This window comes from Caretta caretta, chromosome 1 (genome assembly GCF_965140235.1).
Source record: "Caretta caretta isolate rCarCar2 chromosome 1, rCarCar1.hap1, whole genome shotgun sequence".
In the NCBI taxonomy this organism is placed as follows: domain Eukaryota; kingdom Metazoa; phylum Chordata; order Testudines; family Cheloniidae; genus Caretta; species Caretta caretta.
In genome coordinates this window covers 286633163-286656615 of record NC_134206.1, presented here as the reverse complement: position 1 = coordinate 286656615, position 23453 = coordinate 286633163, and the positions used below count along the sequence as shown (strand labels likewise).

The following is a 23453-nucleotide window of genomic DNA, read 5'->3' as shown; positions in this document are numbered from 1 at the left end:
AAAGAAATTTAAACTTGAAAAAATATTCAAGTTGACAGATCTTTAACCAAAGCTGTATTTTGATAGGCTTCCACTATCTTTACTGTAGGCTGGTGTCCATCATTTGTGTTTTGATGTACAATTTTAAATTCCTGGAGGTGACATTTTCAGCTCCATATTCCTTTTAACATGCTGCTAGATCTCTGTTAATAGTAACTATACCTGTTACATTAGTGATTATGTTTATATATAATGATTAAGACCTTACCTGAATCACAGGATGATCTTCAAATAATTGCGTTCAAGATATGGAAAATCTCAGAAAAGTAATAGACCTCTATTAAAAGCAGTAATTTGGAAAAGCCACAGTAGATGTATTTAAGAAAAATTTGCTGGAACGATATAAACACTCAACTATTATGTTATGCCTTCAAATGTTTTTGATAACCAGACAATTTGATGCAACTACAGGGCCATAACCAGGGTACGGTGTGTGGGGCAGCCATCCAGGGTGCAAAGCTGGGGACGGGTGGAACACGGGGGGTGGGAATGAAGAAGAAAAAGTAGGGGATAGAGCCCTGAAACGAGTATGATATTGCCACCCTTGCTTCTGCGCTGCTACTCTTGGCATCTCTGCCTTCAGAGCTGGGCGCCTGGCCTGCGGCCACCACTCTCCAGCTGCCCAGCTCTGAAGGTAGTGCAGCCTCTGCCAGCAGCAGCACAGAAGTAAGGGTGGCAATACCATGCCTGCTGCAGGGTTCTACCCCCTTCCGTTTTTTTAGTCATTTTTCCATTGACCACTGCCACATCCGGCTGTGCACCCTGGGCGGATACGCAGCTTGCCTCACCCTAGTTAGAGCCCTACCCAAAACTCTCCAAGATTATTTAATGTACTAGTGGAGAAAAAAGTGTGTTGCAAACCTCAAAATGTACGTAAAATTGTGGACTGTGCAAAGTAAGCTAATTTAAAGCAAAATTACGGTGAAAGCCTAATACTCTGGAATCCACAATTTCCTCAATATTGCGAATTAATTAGGACCTTAATAATGATGTATCTACCAGGGGAATTTATGAGTATACTGCAGGGAAGTTGGGGGGGGGTGGGCAACAATTTGATTGCTAGCAACATCCTTGCGTGGCAATCAATGTGTGTTTATTTTATAGTGTGAGAACAACAGAATTAAAAGAAAATTATCACAGAAGTGGACTCTGCATGCAATTCACTTTGATACAGTTTGTTCTATTTATCAACCCTTTTACATTGTTTCTTTCTAAAGAATGAATTACAGTTAATTACAAAAAGGAATATCGGATATTTGAAATAGATTCTTAATCTGTGTCATGGCTTAGTAAATTGAAACTGTCAAGGTTAATTGCATTATAATTAAACATTTTTAATTGAATTTAGTTTGGATATCACTCAGATTTATGCAGTTCTAGTGAAGGGCTGGGTGCATTGCAATGACAATTGTGCAAGAATGAAATAGACTATTCTTTTAGCTTCAATAGCAGTGACCCCGAATCTTAAATAGTGCAGAAACTATAATTGTGCTAGCTAGGACAGAAATTACTTCTAATATCAACCTCCTGACATCAAAGACACAAACGGAGCACCAGAAGATTTCGAGGAGGAATTGCTTATACCTTTTCCCTGTTACCAGGCTTGTTTAACTGGCCTAATAAATGTCTGCCTTCTGTGCAGCATTTGCTTTAGGGAATTTATTGATTTCTGGATGTAACAGCATAAAACTAATGATGCATTATAACAGTTCCTGTATAGAGCTGAATATCCTTCATAAAGCTTGCCACAGGAAATAAGTGAGATCTATATGGTAGTAAAATTAAATGCAACAGGTGTTTACAGCAATTTGAAAGGTCTGCTGTAACTCTGAATTGCTTATGAGTTTAAGGCTGGCAGTCTCTCCTTACTTTATATTAGGGTTTGGCAACCTATGGCACGCGTGCCAATTTTTAATACAATTAAAAATCCTGCCCAGCCCGGCCCACTCTTCTCCGCTCCCACTCACCGCTCTCTCCTTGCAGGGCAGGCAAGCTTCCCACTACCCCCGCTTCTTCCCCCAGCGTGCAGGGTTCCTGCCCCTCCTTCTCTCCTGCCCTGTGGCCGATCAGCTGATGGCCCCTGCTATGGAGTGGGAGAAGGAAAAGCGGAGCCACAGCACGCTCTCTGCTCCAGGGACCTTGGGGAAGCAGGTGGAATCGGCATATCCCCTCCAGCCCCCTGCCGTAAGCTGCTCAGGGCAGGCGGCTGGGAGCACCTCCATGACCCCAGCCCTCTGCCCTCACCCCTGCACCCCCCAAACACCCCAGCCCTCTGCCCTCACCCCTGCACAATCCCAGCCCTGACTCCGGCACCCCCCACACATACCCAGCCCCCTGCCCTGACTCTTGCACCCCCCACATCCACATCCCCACCCAGAGCACCAAATGGGAGCTCCTACACAAACACCTGCACCCCTCGCACCAAATGGGAGCTGCCCAGGTAAGCGCTCCACACCCAAACCTCCTGCCCCAACCCTGAACCCCCTCCCTCATTCTAGCTCCTGGCCAGACCCTGCACTCCAACCCCGAGCCTGCTCCTTCACCCCCAGCCCTGTTCTCAGGGCACTCCCACCCTCATCTCAGTGCAGAGAGAGGAAGAGAATGGGCCAGAATCAGGGAGAAAGTAGGTACCTACTCTATGTGGACAGGGCCGGGACCCCAGACCGGCAGTGGGCTGAGTGGCAGTGGGCTGAGCCGCTCAGCCTACTGCTGGTCTGGGGTCCCGGCCACTGGCCCCGCTCAGCCCGCTGCCAGTCTGGGGTTCTGGCTGCCAACCCCTCGCCAGCCGGGGTACCGGGTGCAGGCCCCACTCAGCCCACTACCGGCCTAGGTGAACAGAACCCCAGGCCAGCAGCGGGCTGAGCGTGCGGGCGGTGTAAGATCAGCATGTTAATTTAATTTTAAATGAAGCTTCTTAAACATTTTGAAAACCTTGTTTACATACGATAGTAGTTTAGTTATATAATATATAGACTTCTAGAGAGAGACCTTCTAAAAAACGTTAAAATGTAGTATTGGCACGCAAAACCTTAAATTAAAGTGAATAAATGAAGACTCGGCACACCACTTCTAAAAGGTTGCCGACCCCTGCTTTATATGCTGCAAGATCAACTTCTAACCATGGAGTAAACCCATTTTTTCATGCTCCTGTAATAACTAAATACAGTAGGTTGAGTGAAAGAGTTCTTACTTGAAATAGTCAAGTAAAGTAATACTGTGCAAAAATATTTTAAAATGAAAACATGTAATAGAATAGTGTGAAAGGTCATTCAACACCAAAGTACTAAACTACTACTTTCCATTCTTACCGTGTAATTGTAATAATTAAGCAACTTCTTCAGAGTAAGCTGGAAGAGAGCTTACATGTCTTGCTAAAACTTTTGGAATGGGATAGAGCTAACAAGCTGTCTTTTCAAATTGACTCATTCATGTATATATGTATAGTGACATTTTTTGTAGAAAAGTTTGTTAGGTTACATCCGAGTACATAATTTCAGCATTTACCAGTATAATATTGGAATGTTCTCATATTGCATATGCATACAAAATGAAAATATTGTAAAAAGTTATTACCCTGTATACACCATCCTTTATAATTAACCTTTGTTTGATAGGTTTCAGAGTAACAGCCGTGTTAGTCTGTATTCGCAAAAAGAAAAGGAGTACTTGTAGCACCTTAGAGACTAACCAATTTATTTGAGCATGAGCTTTCGGACTTCAAATCCAGACTCCAGCGAGAAACTGCTGAATTGGAATTCATTTGCAAATTGGATACTATTAATTTAGGCTTAAATAGAGACTGTGAGTGGCTAAGTCATTATGCAAGGTAGCCTGTTTCCTCTTGTTTTTTCCTACCCCCCCCCCCCCCCAAGATGTTCTGGTTTAACTTGGATTTAAACTTGGAGAGTGGTCAGTTTAGATGAGCTATTACCAGCAGGAGAGTGAGTTTGTGTGTGTATGGGGGTGGGGGGGATGTGAGAAAACCTGGATTTATGCAGGAAATAGCCCGACTTGATTATGTAAATAGTTGTCACTTTGGATGGGCTAGCACCAGCAGGAGAAAAGGAGTACTTGTGGCACCTTAGAGACTAACCAATTTATTTGAGCATGAGCTTTCGTGAGCTACAGCTCACTTCATCAGATGTTTACCATGGAAACTGCAGCAGACTTTATATACACACAGAAATCATGAAACAATACCTCCTCCCACCCCACTGTCCTGCTGGTAATAGCTTATCTAAAGTGATCAACAGGTGGGCCATTTCCAGCACAAATCCAGGTTTTCTCACCCTCCACCCCCCCACACAAATTCACTCTCCTGCTGGTGCTAGCCCATCCAAAGTGACAACTCTTTACATAATCAAGTCGGGCTATTTCCTGCATAGATCAAGGTTTTCTCACATCCCCCCCACCCCCATACACACACAAACTCACTCTCCTGCTGGTAATAGCTCATCTAAACTGACCACTCTCCAGGTTTAAATCCAAGTTAAACCAGAACACCTGGGGGGAGGGGGGGTAGGAAAAAACAAGAGGAAACAGGCTACCTTGCATAATGACTTAGCCACTCCCAGTCTCTATTTAAGCCTAAATTAATAGTATCCAATTTGCAAATGAATTCCAATTCAGCAGTTTCTCGCTGGAGTCTGGATTTGAAGTTTTTTTGTTTTAAGATAGCGACCTTCATGTCTGTGATTGCGTGACCAGAGAGATTGAAGTGTTCTCCGACTGGTTTATGAATGTTATAATTCTTGACATCTGATTTGTGTCCATTTATTCTTTTACGTAGAGACTGTCCAGTTTGACCAATGTACATGGCAGAGGGGCATTGCTGGCACATGATGGCATATATCACATTGGTGGATGTGCAGGTGAACGAGCCTCTGATAGTGTGGCTGATGTTATTAGGCCCTGTGATGGTGTCCCCTGAATAGATATGTGGGCACAATTGGCAACGGGCTTTGTTGCAAGGATAAGTTCCTGGGTTAGTGGTTCTGTTGTGTGGTATGTGGTTGTTGGTGAGTATTTGCTTCAGGTTGCAGGGTGAGAAAAAGAGTGAATTTGTGTGGGGGGGTGGAGGGTGAGAAAAGAGTGAATTTGTGTGGGGGGGTGGAGGGTGAGAAAAGAGTGAATTTGTGTGGGGGGGTGGAGGGTGAGAAAACGAGTGAATTTGTGTGGGGGGGTGGAGGGTGAGAAAACCTGGATTTGTGCTGGAAATGGCCCACCTGTTGATCACTTTAGATAAGCTATTACCAGCAGGACAGTGGGGTGGGAGGAGGTATTGTTTCATGATCTCTGTGTGTATATAAAGTCTGCTGCAGTTTCCATGGTATACATCTGATGAAGTGAGCTGTAGCTCACGAAAGCTCATGCTCAAATAAATTGGTTAGTCTCTAAGGTGCTACAAGTACTCCTTTTCTCTTTGTTTGATACAAATTAAATGTTATCAGTTTAGGATGTGTAGAAAATTCTGATAAAATGTGAAAGTAGTTCGATTTATGTTTTGAGCATAGTATATTATATCTTAGAAATGCTGGGTGTAGGACATTAGTTCATGAATCAAGAGCTTCATATGCTGTAGGAAGAAAGAATAAATGGTCAGTTTTCAGAATGAAGAGAGGTAAATACCAGTGTCCCCCGGGGATCTGTACTGGGACAGTGCTGTTCAACATATTCATAAATGATCTGGTAAAAGGGGTAAACAGTGAGGTGGCAAAATTTGCAGATACAAAATTACTCAAGATAGTTAAGCACAAAGCAGACTGTGAAGAGTTACAAAGGGATCTCACAAAACTGGGTTACTGGACAACAAAATAGCAGATGAAATTCAGTGTTGATAAATGCAAATTAATACACAATAGAAAACATAATCCCAATTATACATACAAAATGAGAGGAATTAAATTAGTTTATACCAGTGGTTCTTAAACTTTTTTTTTCGCAGACCACTTGAAAATTGCTGAGGGTCTCATCGAACCACTTAATGATCTTTCCAAATGTTGTTTGTACCATTTGCTAACTGTTGTAAAGCACTTGGGATAAAAGTGCTATATATATATATATATATATATATATATATATAAAAGTAACAAAACTTAACAAGTTGGAAGAATTGCTCTCTGAGGCTTCCAGGAAGGAGTTCCGAGGGATCCTCGATGAGGGCATGACCGCAGCCAGGGCAGCCCTCCAGGTGGTGTCAGACATTGCTGCTGCTTACACTATGGCTTCCGCTATCTCCATGTGGTGAGTCTCTTGGCTGCTTCTCTCTGGGCTGTCCACCGAGGCCCAGGCGTCTATGCAGGACCTGCACTTCGACGGCTGGGCCCTATTTGCAGAGCAAACAGACAGAAAATTGCATTGCCTCAAGGACTCCTGCACCACTCTGAAGACCCTGGGTCTCTATGTCCCAGCCCCGGCGCATAAGCAGTTGAAACCGCAGTAGCCTTAGGGCCAGGGGAACCAGACTCGGCAGGACCAGTCCCATAAACAAGCCAAGGGCTACAAGCACCGTCTGAGCCACCCACCTCCACCCTCTTCTCAGTTGGGCTCGACCTAGAATAAGCAGAGGGCCAAATGGTCATTTTGAGGGTACGCCCGAGGGCGACCTACCATACTATTCCCCAGATCCATTTTTCCCAATGTTCTCCAACCGCCTTTCCCTCTTCTTCCCCGTCGGAAGGCTGTAACCTCGGACCACTGGGTTCTCAGCACAGTGGAACAGGGTTATACCCTATAGTTCCTTTTTACCCGCCCTTTCCAGGGTGGATAAAAATCAATGTTTTTTTTAAAAAAAATAAAATAAATAAATAAAAATCGTATTTTTTCCTCAAAAAGCATTTTATCAAAAAAACCGATCTGAAGATATTTTTAATTAAGATACATTATAGCCAGGACCAGCTTTAGGCACCATCAAACCAAGCATATGCAGCATTCTGGCCATCCTTTTTTGCTTGGGCAGTTGCGCTCTTGGAGCTTGGGGCGACAAAAAACATAGAGCCGGCCCTGATTATAGCTCAAAGATATCTCACCATGGAATAGGGATTATAAATTCTAATTCTATAGTATGAGACAATATATTCATGTAATGTTTAAGAAAAGTTTTGTAAATGATTTCCAGTAGTTCATGGATTAGGGACCCAATCTTATGGGATTCCGGGGGCTCCTGTATAGATTATTTAGGTTAATCTTTCAATCTACGCAGTGGGACTCAGTGCTCAGTCTAGAAGATACCATCCGAGATGCTTATTTTTGCAGTTCTCAAACTGTGGATTTGTCTCTTCAGAGATAACATGCTTGCTAACAGCAAAAATGTTTTTAAATAAATATCTAAATATATAGAGGTGAGAAATAACAGACCTCAACCCTATTATCCCTCTGCAAATTTGTGTACACATTGTCAATCCCTTAACTTTCTCTAAAAGTACAATGTTTTAAAAAGTTCAATGAATAGAAGGTTGTTGGGGGTGGACTAGATCTGGACAAGGAGAAGAAGTCTGGAGATAAATGTGAGAAGGGAGGGACAGGCAGTAGAAACAAAAGTGAAACGTCTTTGAGCAGCATATTCCAGAAGTCTTGAGGTCTTTCTGAGTGTAGCCTTCATTGATTTGAGATTTACCATACCATTCTCTCACTAGAAGTGAAAACCTATAATGGCAGCAGGCCGTAAAAGAGACCCAGTTTGGGAATATTTTAGTGAAGTTCCTTAAGACAGGCATGTGTGCAAAATGCAAACAGTGCAACAAAGAAATGCAAGGTCTGGTGATGTTCTCCTCCTAATACAGCATGGCAAGAAAATCCTCCAAATATTGATGATTAACTTTCTGAATTGAAGATCACCTCCCAATGACTTCATAAATATTTGCTTCAGTTACCTTTGAGCTGGCTGACATAGTCCATTTAATTTAATTTGTTTTTTTTTAATTATTTCATTTAACTATTTTAATTAACAATTTTAACAAAAACAAACCTGATTTTAAAAAACTGTTTAAATTCAAAAATTCATATGCTTGTTTTGTTAAAATATTATGTTTGCTGTTGAAGAAAAAAATCAAGAGTACATAACGTTGTTGTTTTATTTAAATAAAACAATTTAAATGTCTGTCTGGTGATGTTTTCCTCCTAATACAGCCAGGCAAGAAAATCCTCCAAATATTAATAATGCATCCAATGAAGTGAGCTGTAGCTCACGAAAGCTTATGCTCAAATAAATTGGTTAGTCTCTAAGGTGCCACTAGTACTCCTTTTCTTTTTGCGAATACAGACTAACACGGCTGCTACTCTGAAACCAAATATTAATGATTAACTTGTTAAACTGGAGATAGTTCACCTCCCAATGACTTCATAAATACGTGCTTCAGTTACCGTTGGTAAATGAAATAACCAAACAATCATTCATTTTCTAATATAGCTGTAAAACTAATCTGAAAAGTTTTCAAAATAAATCACTTTAAAAATGTATAGTGTGTACCTTCTAAAAATGAAACCTACATCTATCTCTGAGTAGATAAGGTTGTAACAGCCAACAAGAATACACTTTTATGTAAAAATCCATGATTAAATAGTCTTCCTGCCTAGTGATTTAAATCAAATCCACCTTGCCCCCGTCCCACCTGTCTTCCCTATCCCTTTTCAGGGACCCCTCTCACGAAAGTCAACTCGTGCAGGAGGTAAAGGGGTTGCTACAGCTGGGTGCAATAAAAGATATTCTTCTTGAGTACAGGAACAGGGGGTTCTATTCTCTGTACTTTTTAATCCCAAAGACCAAGGGCAGTCTGTGGCCCATCCTGGACTTGCAAGACCTCAACAAGTACCGAAAGAAGCTAAAGTTCTGCATGGGTTCCCCAGCTTCTATTATCCCCTCTGTGGATCCTGGAGACTGGTATGCCACCCTCGACTTGAAAAACGCATACTTCCGCATAGCGATCTTTCAAGGACACAGATACTTCCTCCTGTTTACAGTGGGGCCCCACCACTACCAGTTTGCGGTCCTCCTGTTTGGCCTGGCAACAGCACCGAGAGTGTTTACCAAGTGCATGTCAGTAGTAGCGGTTTACCTCAGGCGCCGGGGTATCCAGATCTACCCGTACCTCGACAACTGGCTTGTCAAGGGCAGCTCCAGGTCTCAAGTCCAAAGGGATGTTGTGGTGCTTCAAGCTGCGTGCCACTCTCTGGGCCTTCTGGTAAATGACAAAAAGTTGACGTTCGTGCCAATGCAGAGGATAGAGTTAATCGGAGCAGTCCTCAACTTGACCTGTGCTAGGGCATTCCTGCTGCTGGAAAGGTTCTATGTAATGGCAAACCTCATCACAGAAGTCTCCGCATTCCCTCTGACTACAGCCAGGGTCTGTCTGCGTCTCCTGGGTCACATGGCAGCGTGCCCTTACGTGGTCCACCATGCCAGGCTCCGGATGCAGCCCCTGCAGCAATGGCTGGCAATGGTCTATTCCCAGTCCCGAGACCCCCCTGGAGAAGATCGTTACCATTTCCCAGGTGATACTTATCTTGCTGTGATGGTGGACCGCCCGCAGGACAGTCCTGGAGGGGGTTCTGTTTGACAACCCTCAGCACTCAATCAAGTTGGTGTTGGCCGCCTTGGACCTTTGCTGGGGGGGCACATACCGGCATCCTCTAGACTCAGGGGATGTGGTTGCACATAAATGTCAGAGAGCTCCGAGCAGTCCATCTGGTGTGCAGAGTCTTCTTGCCCCACCTGTCGGGCAAGATGGTACGAGTCCTGACAGACAACACAGCCTCAATCTTCTATATAAACAGGCAACGGGGAGCACGCTCATCGGCTCTCTGTCAGGAGGCACTCTGTCTCTGGGACTTCTGCATCAGCCACGAGATCCACCTGGAAGCTTGTCACCTTCCTGGCATTAGGAATACGCTGGCGGACCAGTTCAGCAGGGACTTCTCCTCTGACCACTAGTGGTCGCTCCATCCAGAGGTAGCCTGCATGATCCCCCAAAGATGGGGAACTCTCCAAGTGGATCTGTTCGCTGCCAGACAGAACAGGAAATGCCACCAGTTTTGTTCTTGGCAAGGTCTGAGAAAGGGCTCCCTCTCCGATGTTTTCCTCCTGTCGTGCTCAGGAAGCCTGATGTATGCATTCCCTCTGATTCAACTCATCAACAGAGCCCTGGCAAAGATCATGCGAGACAAGGCACAGGTCATCATGAACCCCCAACGTGACCTCACCAGCACTGGTTCAGCACGCTCATGAACCTGTCAGCGCCCCCTTCCTGGCCCCTGCCTAACCGACCGGACCTACTGTCACAGGACCACGGTCAACTCCTACACCCCAACCTATCAGGTCTCTCCACCTGTCTGTGTGGCTGAACCTGGAGGAGCGGACCTGTTCGGAAGGAGTCCAATAGGTCCGCCTGGAAAGTAGGAAGCCCTCAACTAGACTGATTTACCTGGCCAAGTGGACGAGGTTTTCCTGCTGGGTGTCTGAATGGGGCATCTCTCCCTTACATTCCTCCATACAGGCTGTCCTGGACTACTTGCTCCAGTTGAGGAACCAGGGCCTGGCGCACACTTCCATTCAAGTGCATCTCGCAGCCATCTCCGCTTTTCACCTTCTGATCCAAGGACAGATGGTGTTTTCTCATGACATGACAGTCAGATTCCTGAAGGGGCTTGAGAGACTCTTCTCGCAGGTACGGGCCCCTGTCCCACAGTGGGATCTTAACTTGGTCCTCTCTAGGCTCACTGGCCCACCCTTTGAGCAGCTGGGTTCCTGCTCCCTTTCCCACCTCTTGTAGATGGTCGTGTTCCTGGTGGCGGTGACGTTGGCAAGACGAGTCTCTGAAAGTAAAGCCTTGACTTCAGAACCTCCATACACAGTCTTCTACAAAGATAAGGGTTCAGTTGTGGCCCCACCCAGCCTTCCGGTCAAAGGTGGTCTCCACCTTCCATCTGAACCAGGACATCTTCCTCCCAGTGTTCTGTCCCAAACCACACAAGACCAGTGAGGAGAGGCATCTTCATGCCCTGGACGTTCAGGGAGGCTTGGCTTTCTACTTAGAACGTACTAAGCCTTTCCGTAATCGACTCAACTCTTCATCACTACAGCGGATAGGATGAAGGGTCGCTCGGTGTCCTTGCAGAGGATTTCCAATTGGATCACCTCGTGCATTAGGACCTGGTGGGGGTTCCACTGCCGCCGATTGTCAGAGCCCACTCAATGAGAGTGCAGACGTCTTTGGTAGCCTTTCTGGCATACATTGCTATCCAGGATATTTGTAGAGCCGCAATGTGGTCCTCTGTTCACACGTTTACCGCTCATTATGCCATCACTCAGCAAGCCACAGATGATGCTGAGTTCGGCAGAGCTGTGTTGTAATCTACATGTCCATTAACTCCTCCCCACCTGCAGGGGTATTGCTTGGGAGTCACCTAATATGGAATGGACATAGGAAGCACTCGAAGAAAAGACATTTACCTTTTCCGTAACTGGTGTTCTTCAAGATGTGTTGCTCATGTCCATTCCGCAACCTGCCCTCCTTCCCCACTGTCGGAGTTTCCGGCAAGAAGGAACTGAGGAGGGACTGGGGAAGCCAGGGGCGTTCCTTACACCACGCCATGTGGGCACCGCTCCAGAGAGTGTCAGAGTCAGTCCCCTATGGATACTGCTGAGGGAAAAAGTTCCGGCACTGGTGCATGTGGCAAGCACACACACCTGATATGAAAGGGACATGAGCAACACATCTTGAAGAACACCAGTAACAGAAAAGGTAACTGTCTTTTACTACTTCACATAACGCAGAATTCGTGGTCAGCCAGTGAAATTAAGAGGCAGCAAGTTTAAAACAAACAAAAGCAAGTAGTACTTCACACAATGCACAGTCAGCCTGTGGAATTTGTTGCTAGAGGATGTTGTGAAGGCCAAAACTAACTGAATTAGAAAAAGAATTAGAGAAATTCATGGAGACTAGATCCACTAGTGGCTATTAGATGGTCAAGAATGCAACCCCATGCTCTGGGTATCCCTAGTCTCTGACTGCCAGAACCTGGGAGTGGATGATGGGATGAATCACTCAGTAATTTTCTTGTTCTGTTCATTCACTCTGAAACAACTGGCATTGGCCACTGTCAGAAAACAGGATACTGAGCTAGATGGACCATTGGTCTGACCCAATATGGCCGTTCTTATGTTCTTATGATGGTTAGTTGAGATAGAAATGTTCTGTCAGTATGATTTTGGAATGACTTTTATTATTCATGAGTTGGAATACTATGAGTAGATTATGCAGTGGCAGTAAAACCTTTATACCTCGCCATATAAGTGTGTATTTGGTTTAAGCCACCTATTTTCCAGAAAAACTCTAGAAAGTCTTCAAAAAACAAACAAACCACCTTTACAAAAAATAGTGCCAATAAAATATTGTATCGTTTGTGATCTCCCAGGCTACCAAGATACCAGGTCTTCGAAGGGGAGGAAAATTATAGCTAACTCATTTTAGAAGCCTCTAATAATGTATATTCTAAAAAGTTATTATAGATCATCTTAATATTATTTTAATGTCTATCTCACACACAATAAGGGCTAAAAATAAATGACAAATTATTTTGGAAAGGGGGAATTCCCAGTGCTTCAATGCTATAAAACATCCATTTCTACCATTGATAGTTTGCCAAATACCAAACCATAAATTTGTAGTTGTTTTATAGGATTGCTCTTTATTGTAGACCAGTATAATTACACAGGGAAATTCCACATAAGAAGGAAAGGCAGCTGTGTAAAGCTGTTCAAAAGTTTAGAATGTTACAAGTAGTCTCATTAGAGAGGGATTATTGGACAGACTGTTGCTGATGTGGTAAAATGTGCATGATATATTGTATGGTGGTGGTGTTCATCACATGGATATTGCAACCATAAATGCAATATAAATATGTTTTTATGTAGTTTAAGTAGACATTACTCAATACTTAAGGTATTTGAAACTTTGAAGCATAGCTAGTTTGTCATTCTGCTGGCTTCTTTAAAATAAGTCGTCCTAAACCACTGAGTGGTGAGGTGGCCAAGCAAAAATGTGCTGGGCTCTCCAGTGACTGATGACTGGCCATGACCTGCTGTAGGGTCTTTAGCTGAGAGGGAGACAGGGAAGAACTGCCTGGACGAGGTGTCAGAATAAGCCTCTTAAAGGTCTGTGGAGGAGGCAGGGAGTTGTGTACAGAGCCTCAGAGTGGGGTAAGTTTTTGTTTGGCAAAAGACTTCTGAGAGTCCCTGAGCTACCTGGGGTGAGCCCTGCACTCATGAGGTAAAGGGTTTTGGACTTCTGTTGGATTTTATTTTTTTGTTGTACTCTTGTTTATGCTTCAAGTGCAGGTGTGTTTTTTTTTTTTTTTTTTTTTTTGGTTTAGGTGTAGGGTTAAACTATGGTTCTAAGAAGAGAAGACACAGAGGCAGCTGCTGCACTTGATCTGTAATAGATAAGCTACTCCTGTGCTATCCCTGAGAAGTCTCAAACTGTTCTTTGTCAGTTAAGTCTCTCTTTATCAATAGCATAGCGTTAGCCATCTATGTCAACTAATAAGAAAGTCTTGAAAAGCAAAGCATCGTTACAGAAAGCATCAAAACTTCCTGCTATTTGTCAGATCCACTGTGTACCAGGAAAACTAAGTTGCATATTAGGTTGGCCCAGTCAAACTGCCATCTGTCTTGCCTCATGAAGGCTAAAGGAAATCTGCCCATCTCTTATTGTGAGATTTGGCTCATTGGTGATAGGATAATTGAGAACACCACCAAGCAAATATTTGCTATAGAGATTGGCACCCAGTGCCAGTAATACAAAATCCTGGCCTTTCAAACAAGGTCTTTTCCAGGTTGCCATCATTTCAAGGTTTTGCAAAACATGGGCAATGTTCCTCTTTTTGATACTTGGGCAGGGATGACTGGAGCTAAGAATTCTTCACTCTATTTTTGAGTTTGTCGAAAAGGGATGTGGTAGAATTTTATAATGGAGCTCCCTTCTGGTTCTTTTCAGCCCTGGATGTTCTGTAGAGGAATTTCCTCAGGACTTCTAAGTGCTTCCCTCCTAGGTTCCTTAAAGTTTCTGCCTCATTAATAATTATTAACACAACTGATGAAAACTAGACCTGAGGCCTGTAAGGAAAGAAAATCTAAACTGTTTTCATTATTTGTAGTAAAGCATGAATTTTTGAATTGAGAGAAAACGCAGGGAAACTTTAATTTATAGAAAAAACAAGCAAAATAACAATAAAATGGACATGCTATGACCTGTTGAAAAAAGGTTTGAGTAGAGCCATTGATAATGTTAATGAAATATTTTATATCTTCAAATGAAAATCTGTATCAGAAAAGAATAGTCAGTCACCCTGCCAATGCCAACTGAATGATTTTTTTTCTGAAAAATATATTTGCTAAGGTAATTAAGTTCCCAGAAAGATAATGTAGGTCAATCAGTTGCAGCTCTGGAATTGGTATTAAATTGATTTGAGCTGTAGAAAGACAGGCATGTTAAATGACGTCTCAACTTCTATTTTCCTTCAAATGTTTGAAAATTTAGGAAACACTTTTAGTACAGCCTTCAAGAGGGTTTACTGCTTGTTTCTCACAAGAGTGCACTTATAACACTTGAGACTGAGAGGAGATAAATGTAGTAACTATATGCCCATCTCATTTAAATAATATAGCTTGCAAGATATTAGCTAAAGTGGAACTTTAGGGATTTGAGATAATCTTGCTGGAAATAACATATTAATCTGTTTGTAATAATAATAATAAAAAAAATTCAAACAATTAAGGGTTACTTGCCAGTACCGAGCTCTCAAAATATATTGCCTCTTCACATTCCCACTGTAAGAGTCATTTGCTAGGCTTTATTATCCCAGAACTATTTTAAAGTAATGTAAATGCTGTCCTACAGTTCAGATGTTCCAACATGGTTATAAAAGGTACTATCCCATAACCACCTTTGGTTCCTCCCTGCCTCTTCTAAACTAGTTGTACAAATCTGAAGAAGTAGGGAAGGAAAGGGGGTCAGTGTGGTTGTGCAAAGAAAATATGTTCAGAGAATTCCATATGCAAGTAATTTTTCCCCAACCTGAAATTACCTATGCAGATCTACACTACAAGAGATGAACAAGTGGCAATATTCCTCAGAAATACTACTTGAAAAGTGGTTAGCTGATTAAACACTGGAGGACTACTTCACTGAAATGAGCATTCAGTTTGGCTCCAGTTATGAAATAGTAATATTGAGTAAAAGTGACAAGTGGCAATCTGACAAATATCTATAATAAATACATTTTCAGAGAGAAATCTTGGAAGTGGTTGCTATTCTGGCAGAATGAGTATCATGTGTCTCTAGTGCTGATTTAAATGTAAAACTTAAATTGTTTAAATAATTTCGGGGCAAAAATTGCTTCACCTTAGACTTTTTGCCAAAAACCTCGAACTAGGATGATTTCCAGAAGGGTTTGGTGCTTTTGCATAATACTTTTTGATGCAAAGGATTTGGTGCTCTGCATAACATACCTCAGAATTGCTGTGCTGCTTTGTGTATTAAACAAAGAAACATCCCAAACAAACTAACTGGAAGACATGATTATATTCTGATAAAATTCAGAAACCACTTAGGGAACCTCCATTTTTCTGCATCATTGTTCTAATTCCTGACAGAGGCAAGGCAAACACATATGTGGTAGTTGTGTTGTCTTTGAGAACTTGGACCACTTTTTTCCTGTGGTTTGTGGGAAGAGAGCTCTGCAGCGGCAATCTTATACCCAAAATGGCCTCCCTTAGCTTCCAAAACTGCCTAAATAGCGGATGGGCCTCTTCTCCGGTCCTCCTCCTATAAGCTGGGGATGGCTAATATCCCTGTGAGGAAGATACTATTAAATCAACTTGTACCTTATGGTCCCAGGTTGTTGGGTGGGCATAAATTTAGGATGAGGTCACCCAGTACTAATCTTTTCAAAGGGGGTCACGGAGGTACATGAGGCTGTTAAATAAGAATAAATAAATAGTAGTAAAAAGTAATGTCTCTAGCTGAAATCTTCTTGCTGTCAAGGCTGCTACCTAGAACTCCAGAAAAAGTCAGAAGGAAGGAATGCAGCTGATACCCTTGAATCCCGGCGTGATTATTGTAAACATTATCTGTTAACTAGAAGATGAATTTATTTTGATTGCCCTAGACTCTGAAATAGAACAATTAACTTAGAATTTTAATCACATTCCTTGAGGGGAATTTTCTTTGAAGGACAAATCATCTAGTTAGTAAAAAAAAAAAAAAAAAAAAACTACACCACTGTCACTAGAAGTGGTTGGCTACTAGTTCCAGAGGTGGTGAAAACTGAGTGTTGATCCCACTCCAAATGGGAACATGAGTTAGGAATGGTCAGAACTGACTTCAGAGAACTACGTATGATCCTATTTTACTGAGAGGTGGAAATAGTTACCTTCAAATCTGAGAGCTCTGAGTCAATTGTGATTTCATTGACACCTGCTTTTCATTGCAGCGTGTAGCTACACATACCCTACATGCCACTGCAAGAGGTGTGCAGTGTAGACATGGCCTTTGTCCACTGACAGTTTCTCAGGAGAGGATCATGGAAAAGTGATCTTTTTTAGGCCTCAGACTGTAAACTTGCCCTCTCCTACAATTCCTAGAGCCCAGTGGGTTCCCATAATCTGCATGAAGAAGGAAAATGGGATAATTGGTCTCCAAAGACATGGAGAGAAAATTGGAATATAAATGGATTGCTGCAGAGTTCTTTGGTGAAATCAGAATTTCTGCTCTCCAGAGAATGAAGCATTTGCTGGAAGCAGAGGAGCAGAACATCACATCCTTTGCTTGTTCTGCTGACTCTTAACATGATGAACAGTTTTGAGGCTGCCTTTGTTTGCTCTGAGAGTTGTACAAAATTGGGCTCCTGACTGTTGCTGAAAGTACTGCTGCTCATACCTAAATGAAAACATTTACTTTCTACATGTAGATTGGGAAAAAGTGACACAAAACTCATGTGTGTTTTTCTCTAGTCGTCTTAAGTTATTGTAGTAAAAAAATCACTTGTTTTTTCTGTAATTCAGCAAAAAAATATTTTTGGACTATATGAGATACCACAGTAATATAAAGAAATGTGGAACACAACTGCTGGATACTTGTTGAAACATGGGCAAGGAGGTGAAGGGGAAAGGACATTTCATATATTTATTATGGTATTACTCTAAACCAAAAGAGTATTTTGGCAGGAAATTTGAAAAAGGTAAATGTAAACATAGAAAGTAACAGTGACTCTTGCTGAGTTCTTGCCATTACCCTTACTGTGTGAATGGTGGGGCTTAGCCTATACAATTGGCTATCTGCTCTGGGAATTTTAAATGTTTTCTAGTTCTGCTTGACGGTCTCTTAATCATTAGTTGATTTAAGAGTAAGGATGGTCTTGCAGTTAAAGCACTCACTCAGGAGATCTGATTTAGATTCCTGGCTCTACCAGACTTGCTGTGTGACATCAGGCAAGTCACTTAGGTTACAGCATTTGGGAGGTGTAATTCCCAGCTCCGGCAGACATACGCAGGAGCAGATTTACCATGAAACAGACTGTGCGATGGCACGGAGCCCCCAAAATGCAGGACAGATCTCATCTGACAACCTGCCTGAGTCCCGGCCGGTGGCACAGCAAGGCGCAGGCAGGCAGCCTCCATGCCGTTGGCCAGTGGCTCCATGCCACTCCCGGAAGGGGCCGGCTGCTGGCATTCTCTGTGTGCACCTGGCTGGGGAGAGGCAACTCTGCATGCTGCCCCCACCCTGGGCAGTGCACAGGGGCCTGCTGCCTCCCTCCCCCCAAGGGTCGCACAGAGATTTGCCAGCAGCAGGGCTAAGGTGGTTCCCTGCCCGCTCTGCCTCCCTCTCTTTGTGTCGTTCCCGGAAGCGGCCGGCATATCCCTGCCGCCTCTGGGTGGGGGCGTCTCTGTACGTTGCCCCTGCCTTGGGTGCCGACTCCACAGCTCCAGCCTGCTCCCAAACTTCCTCCCAGAGCCCAACCCCTCCCACACCCCTGCCCCAGCCCAGAGCCTGCACCCAGCACCCAAACTCCCTCCCAGACTCCAACCCTTGCACGGCCTCCTACACCCCAACCCTCTGCCCCAATCAAGGTACCTCACTTCATTTTCATTTACTTCCCATTACTTATAATATAGGAGGAGGATGAAGGAAAAAAGAATGAAAAATGGGCGGGGGAGATATAATGTTCTTATTCTTGGCTGGGTCCCCTGGGGTGGGGTGCCGAAAATGAAGCTGCACACGGGGCCCACTAACTCTAAATCCACCACTGGACATACAGCCACAATGTGACATTGGTCTGAGCTGGGATTGCAAAGCAGTACTTTAATATAAGTAATGAATTATATGTAATTGTATAGCCTCCAGCTTTAGATTTTTAGGTCGTAATCTTCATATGGTTAGTGTAGTGTTCAGTTTTTTTGCTTCCTTTTTTAAAAAAGTTGTGTTTCTAGAACATGAACAGCTCAGTGTAAAAACCCAGAATCCAAGCTGTCTTTGGATAGCATAGTCTGGTGGGTTGATTTTGGACCTCTGAATCAAGAACTCCTGTGTTTGTAATCTTGGATCTACTGCTGAATCACTGTGACCTGGGCCAAGTCATTTAATCATTCTGCCTCAATTTTCCCACAAAAGCGTGTTGAGGATTGATTGATTGATGTTTGTACAATGCTTGGAAGTGTAAAATGCTTTGTTTCACTAGTAAAAGTAAAAATCCAATAAGATGCTGTCAGGAAGGCCACTCTTTCATTGAAATATGTTAAGAATATTGCTTACTGATTGTATTGTCGATTGCCATCGTGCCTGTATGTATATGGGGGAAAATACCTGGCACAAAAGATGTTTGATTAATCATTTCCATACTATTCCCTGAAGGATGTTCAGTGAAGAGTTTTCTAGTTAGAAAATATCCTCTTTTATTGAATATTCATTTAAGAATGCAAGATGACTGTGTGTGGGGGGTGGAGGGGGGGATAAACTTGTGCGGGCCTTGTGGAAAGCAGCAACTTCAGAACCTTATTTTATATAAGGTTCTCGCTCTTCACGCCCCCCCCCCATGTCATATCTAAACAAAGCCTGATTCTTTGAACTCTTACTCTTGTTTGTAATCTTTGCTAAAGGAGTAGGTCCCATTAACTTCGGTGGTTTTACTTACTTGAATAAGGACTACTCTTGCAAGTAGATTTTTCAGGTTTCGGTCTTTCATTTTTGATTTCCCCTTCCGTCAAACAATTGTTATAATCTACCCTTTTAGTCACCAATCCTAATGTTAAAATGGAGCCATCATAATTATAAGTGTACTGTGTTCAAAGAGCTAAATCTTGGTCCCATTGAACGCAATGAAGGGTTTTTCTATTGATTTCTTTGATCAGTATTTGACCCAAATCAGCAAGCCATTAGTTTGCATACATGCTCTTTGACTACAGGCTTGTTATAGAGTGGTAGGGTGAGGATGGAGGGGCAGTTTGGTTTATAAGAACCTTTTGTAAAGATTTGAAAGCACAGTAAGCGTTTCTGTCAATTCGCTGGATTCTCCAGGCTTTATACCAAGACCTGTCAAGCCATGTAAAACAATTAGAATTCATAAATGTTTTGTACACAATTACCTGTCCTCTTGTTTGCGTAAGAGATTTTTTTTCCTGAACTAGGACAGAACCAGCAGGCATCAGTAAGACCATAAAAGCACATTGGGCTTGAGAGTATCCATCGTAGACATCCTCAGCGGACCTATGGTCTTGATGGACTGTGCATGTAACTACTTAGACTTATTTATCACTAACTGTTTTTCGGCCAGTGATAGTAATATTCAGTTGGTTTAAAAAAGGAGCTTGTTGTTTAATTAAACCATTAGGCTTAGGAAGCATACTGAAGCTATATTATTATTAAATGTGAAAAGTTGTTATACTTCAATGTCTGTCTTGCTCTTCAGAAGAAAGGCATAAATTCTCATTTCCAATTTAAAAAGCAGTTTTAACGTTTTAACAGGTAATGTGGACAGAGTTGCCTTGCCAGAATTTTCATCTTCTCATCTGTTGTGCTATCCTGGAATCTGAAAAGCAGCAAATAATGGACAAGCATTATGGTTTTAATGAAATACTAAAGGTATCTGCTGAGGTTCTTAATTTTAAGTGTAAATTAACTTTCTGAATGGATTCTTTTCTGGTTCTACGCTGAAAAAGACATAGATGTACAGTGTGTCTCCTGAGCAGTTACAGTTACTTCATTCCAGAACTCTTTAAGGGGCAAGGCAACCCAACAAATGTAATTATGGATCAGTAATTTTTCACCTATATTTAGAGGTTAAACCTCTAGTGTTGGGTTAATAAGTGTCAATAATACTTTCACTCTAGTAGATAGAATATTCAGCACTTACTCTTTTTAAACCGTCTAGGAAGTTGCATAAATCTAAATCATTGTTACCTTATCTTCTATACGCTTATTTATTACCTCTTCAGCTCTGGGAATTATGGTTGCCTGGTGTGATATGCTATTGTATATTACATTAGAGTAAGAAACACTGATACATACTCATTTTAAGAATCCTATAAAATGCTGATCAATTGCTTTGAGATATTCAACACATTCAGCTCCTGTTTATCAATGCATGTGCAGTGTTTTGAGCATTTTGGAGGTTTGACCCCTTAATGTCCATCATGGCACTTACAATAGAGGAGAATATTATTATTTTAATACAACAGCATATTTTTTTCTAGTCTACTGTTTTCCATTCTTATTTTTTGTGAATATATTTTTAGCATATAAATGAACTGTCTATGAAAATTGATGTGGAAGATATACTCTGTAAAGCAGAAGCAATTTCTATCCAGATGATGAATTGCAAGGTAAAGTTATTTTAAAGTATATCTATGAGTATTTGAGATAGTAAAAAAATACATAGTTGTCTATATTCATATACATGTATAGCTTTTGAAATAGTCCCTTTTGAAATAGTTCAGTTTTTGGAAGTGATGGAAATATGCTGTCAGCCTTTGATTAGATATTTACAAAAGCCTCATATACTTGTCCAGGCAAGAGTTGTACATTCACTATCAAAAGTGTATTATTGTGTGAAAAAAGCTGGAGTTTTGCTCTTGGATAGGTTATTTTTACTTCGTTCAGGTTAGATTAGCTGGTATACAGTTGAGTTGATTTTTGATGTGTGGGGAGGGGTGAGAGGGGAGTCTGAGTTACCCTGCTGCCTGCTGGACTAAAAGCACATAGACTTAGTTTTGTTGTGTGCTGAAAAGTTGAGTATTGATAGATTGGTAGAAAAAGTTTGAGGCAGTGTTATGAAATTTATAATGGTTGGTTTGATTTGATTTGACTTATACTTTGGGTTCAGAGCAAAGATGAATAGCATTGTTAATCAGATAATAATTACATTAATATAATTTAGACTGTGGCATAAAGGTTCCCTATCACCTTTAAAGATCTTTTCAGGGAGCAAAGATAGCAGCTGGTAATTTTCTTGAAAACAAGCAACCCTTATGCAAAATTAATATTTAAACACATTTTCACTACAGATTAGACTTTTATTCTTATAAGTGCTTTCAAGAAGTTATTAAGCATAATATGCTTGCTAATGTGTTTCAATTAACTCTTCAATTTAATTTGTTTAATAGAATAAAAAATACAATGATAAATGTTTCCTCCTCATAGGAATTGCCTCAAGCAGTTTGTGAGATCCTGGGGATGGAGAACAGTGCTGTAACAACACCAGATTCAGACACTGGAGAAGATGAAAGTGTTACTATGATGAGTCGTTCTGCATCAACATATCAAAATATCTCCATGCCTGTAACTGCTGCCAACGGAACAAAAGATAACGCACAACATATGGCTGTGACACATATTGCCCATAGATTGACACCTACATAATTACACTTGGTTAAATTCTTGAAGAGACACTTTACTGCAGCTCTTTTTTCAAGCACTTGAGAGGTGGATGTTTAAAATTTGGTGTTTGATTAAGCTTTAAGGTTTTGGAAAGAAATTCTGTACTGTAATGCTCTTGCATTAAAGCTTTACAACATGACCTGACCTAACTATTTTTGTAGATACTTCTACCGAAATAGCCTTTTGTTTTCAATAACATTCCTTACTATTTTTGTAGCAAAGTGCATTTCTTTTTTGGTGATGAACTGGAAATGGCTAATAGTTACAAGGTGGGTGATTTGGAAATGATGCATCTGCTGAATTTTGACTTTTATTATTCTAAGCTTTGGTGATTCTTTGGTTTTGATCAGATTCAAAATGGGCAAACTGAAGCTCCTGTACAGCATTTCCATGCTGAAAAGATGCTGATTTCCAGAAGAGGAACATTTTGTAAATGAACAGAGGTTTTTCCTTCTCAAATGTTTACAAAAATATTTGTTGCTGTTTGAATGTAGATTTGAAATGGACGTTTTGACTTATGACGTTTTAATGTCCAGATGCTGAATTATGTGTAACCCAAAATGGACAAACAATATATTTTTTACATTTAACATCTCTTCACTTACATATATATACTATCTACATAAGCAATTATTTGTGAATACTAAAAGGATAGGCATATTTTCAATATTTGAATAAACTTCACTGTTCATTAGTCAGTTTGACCAAATTAATACACAACAATTTCAACCTGGGGTCTTTTTGAAAACTATTTTCTAAATAATAACTATTTCTTGTGGGCATGATCAGTCCTACGCCTGGTGTAATTTTACAATTAATTTCTTGCAAAGTTTATCTTTACCAATAATGTTTATTAAATTTGCTAGTAGTATATTAACTGATCAGTAAACTCCTACTTAAACTGTTTCTATGTCCGACTCCTTAGGGCATTTAAAAGCAGGTACAAAACTATTGGAAAATAGTAATCACAATGATCTTAATAAAACATTCTTTTGTATATGAAAAAGGCCGTGTGAGTTTATACCATGCCATGCTGTATGATCTTCTTAAGTCTTGTGGTATTTAACAAAACTGATTCAATATATTCATTGTTATTTTGCAACTATTGTACATATTATAAAATAAACCTCAAAACCAATTTAGTGTTTTTAATTAAATCATATTTAGAGAAAAAACTTAATTGTATGGTTGTTGATATGAGAAAACAGATAGAAGATGGGACATAGCTAATAGCAGTTTCCAAGTCACTTAAATTTTGTTTTGAATGGGTAACGAAGGGCAATGGAAAAATCTGATTTCTCCAGAACAGAATATATTGTTCATCTCAAGGCGGTTGTTGATAGTGAGTAGGCAGAGAAGGTATTTCCCCCTCCTACTTTGGAACAACTTACTATTATAAATGATGCTGGAACTGTCCAAAGCAAATACTTAAATTGACACAAAAAGGCTTCAGTCGATAAAGCAAATCATTGCAATGACTGGAGACCT

The 23453-nt window shown here is 41.4% G+C and overlaps 1 protein-coding gene across 3 annotated transcripts in view; it reads left to right on the top strand.

Moving 5' to 3' along the window:
- The window catches only part of TBC1D15 (TBC1 domain family member 15), a 91461-nt gene extending 68358 nt beyond the window's left edge, over positions 1 to 23103 (top strand). For all 3 annotated transcript variants that reach the window (XM_048835756.2, XM_048835760.2, XM_048835755.2), the window contains 3 exons: positions 20055 to 20171; positions 20825 to 20911; positions 21729 to 23103. In XM_048835756.2, the coding sequence (XP_048691713.1) occupies positions 20055 to 20171; positions 20825 to 20911; positions 21729 to 21947 (423 nt within the window). In that variant the 3' untranslated portion in view covers positions 21948 to 23103. The remainder of the gene's footprint in view (positions 1 to 20054; positions 20172 to 20824; positions 20912 to 21728) is intronic.
- The last annotated feature ends 350 nt before the right edge of the window (positions 23104 to 23453 follow it).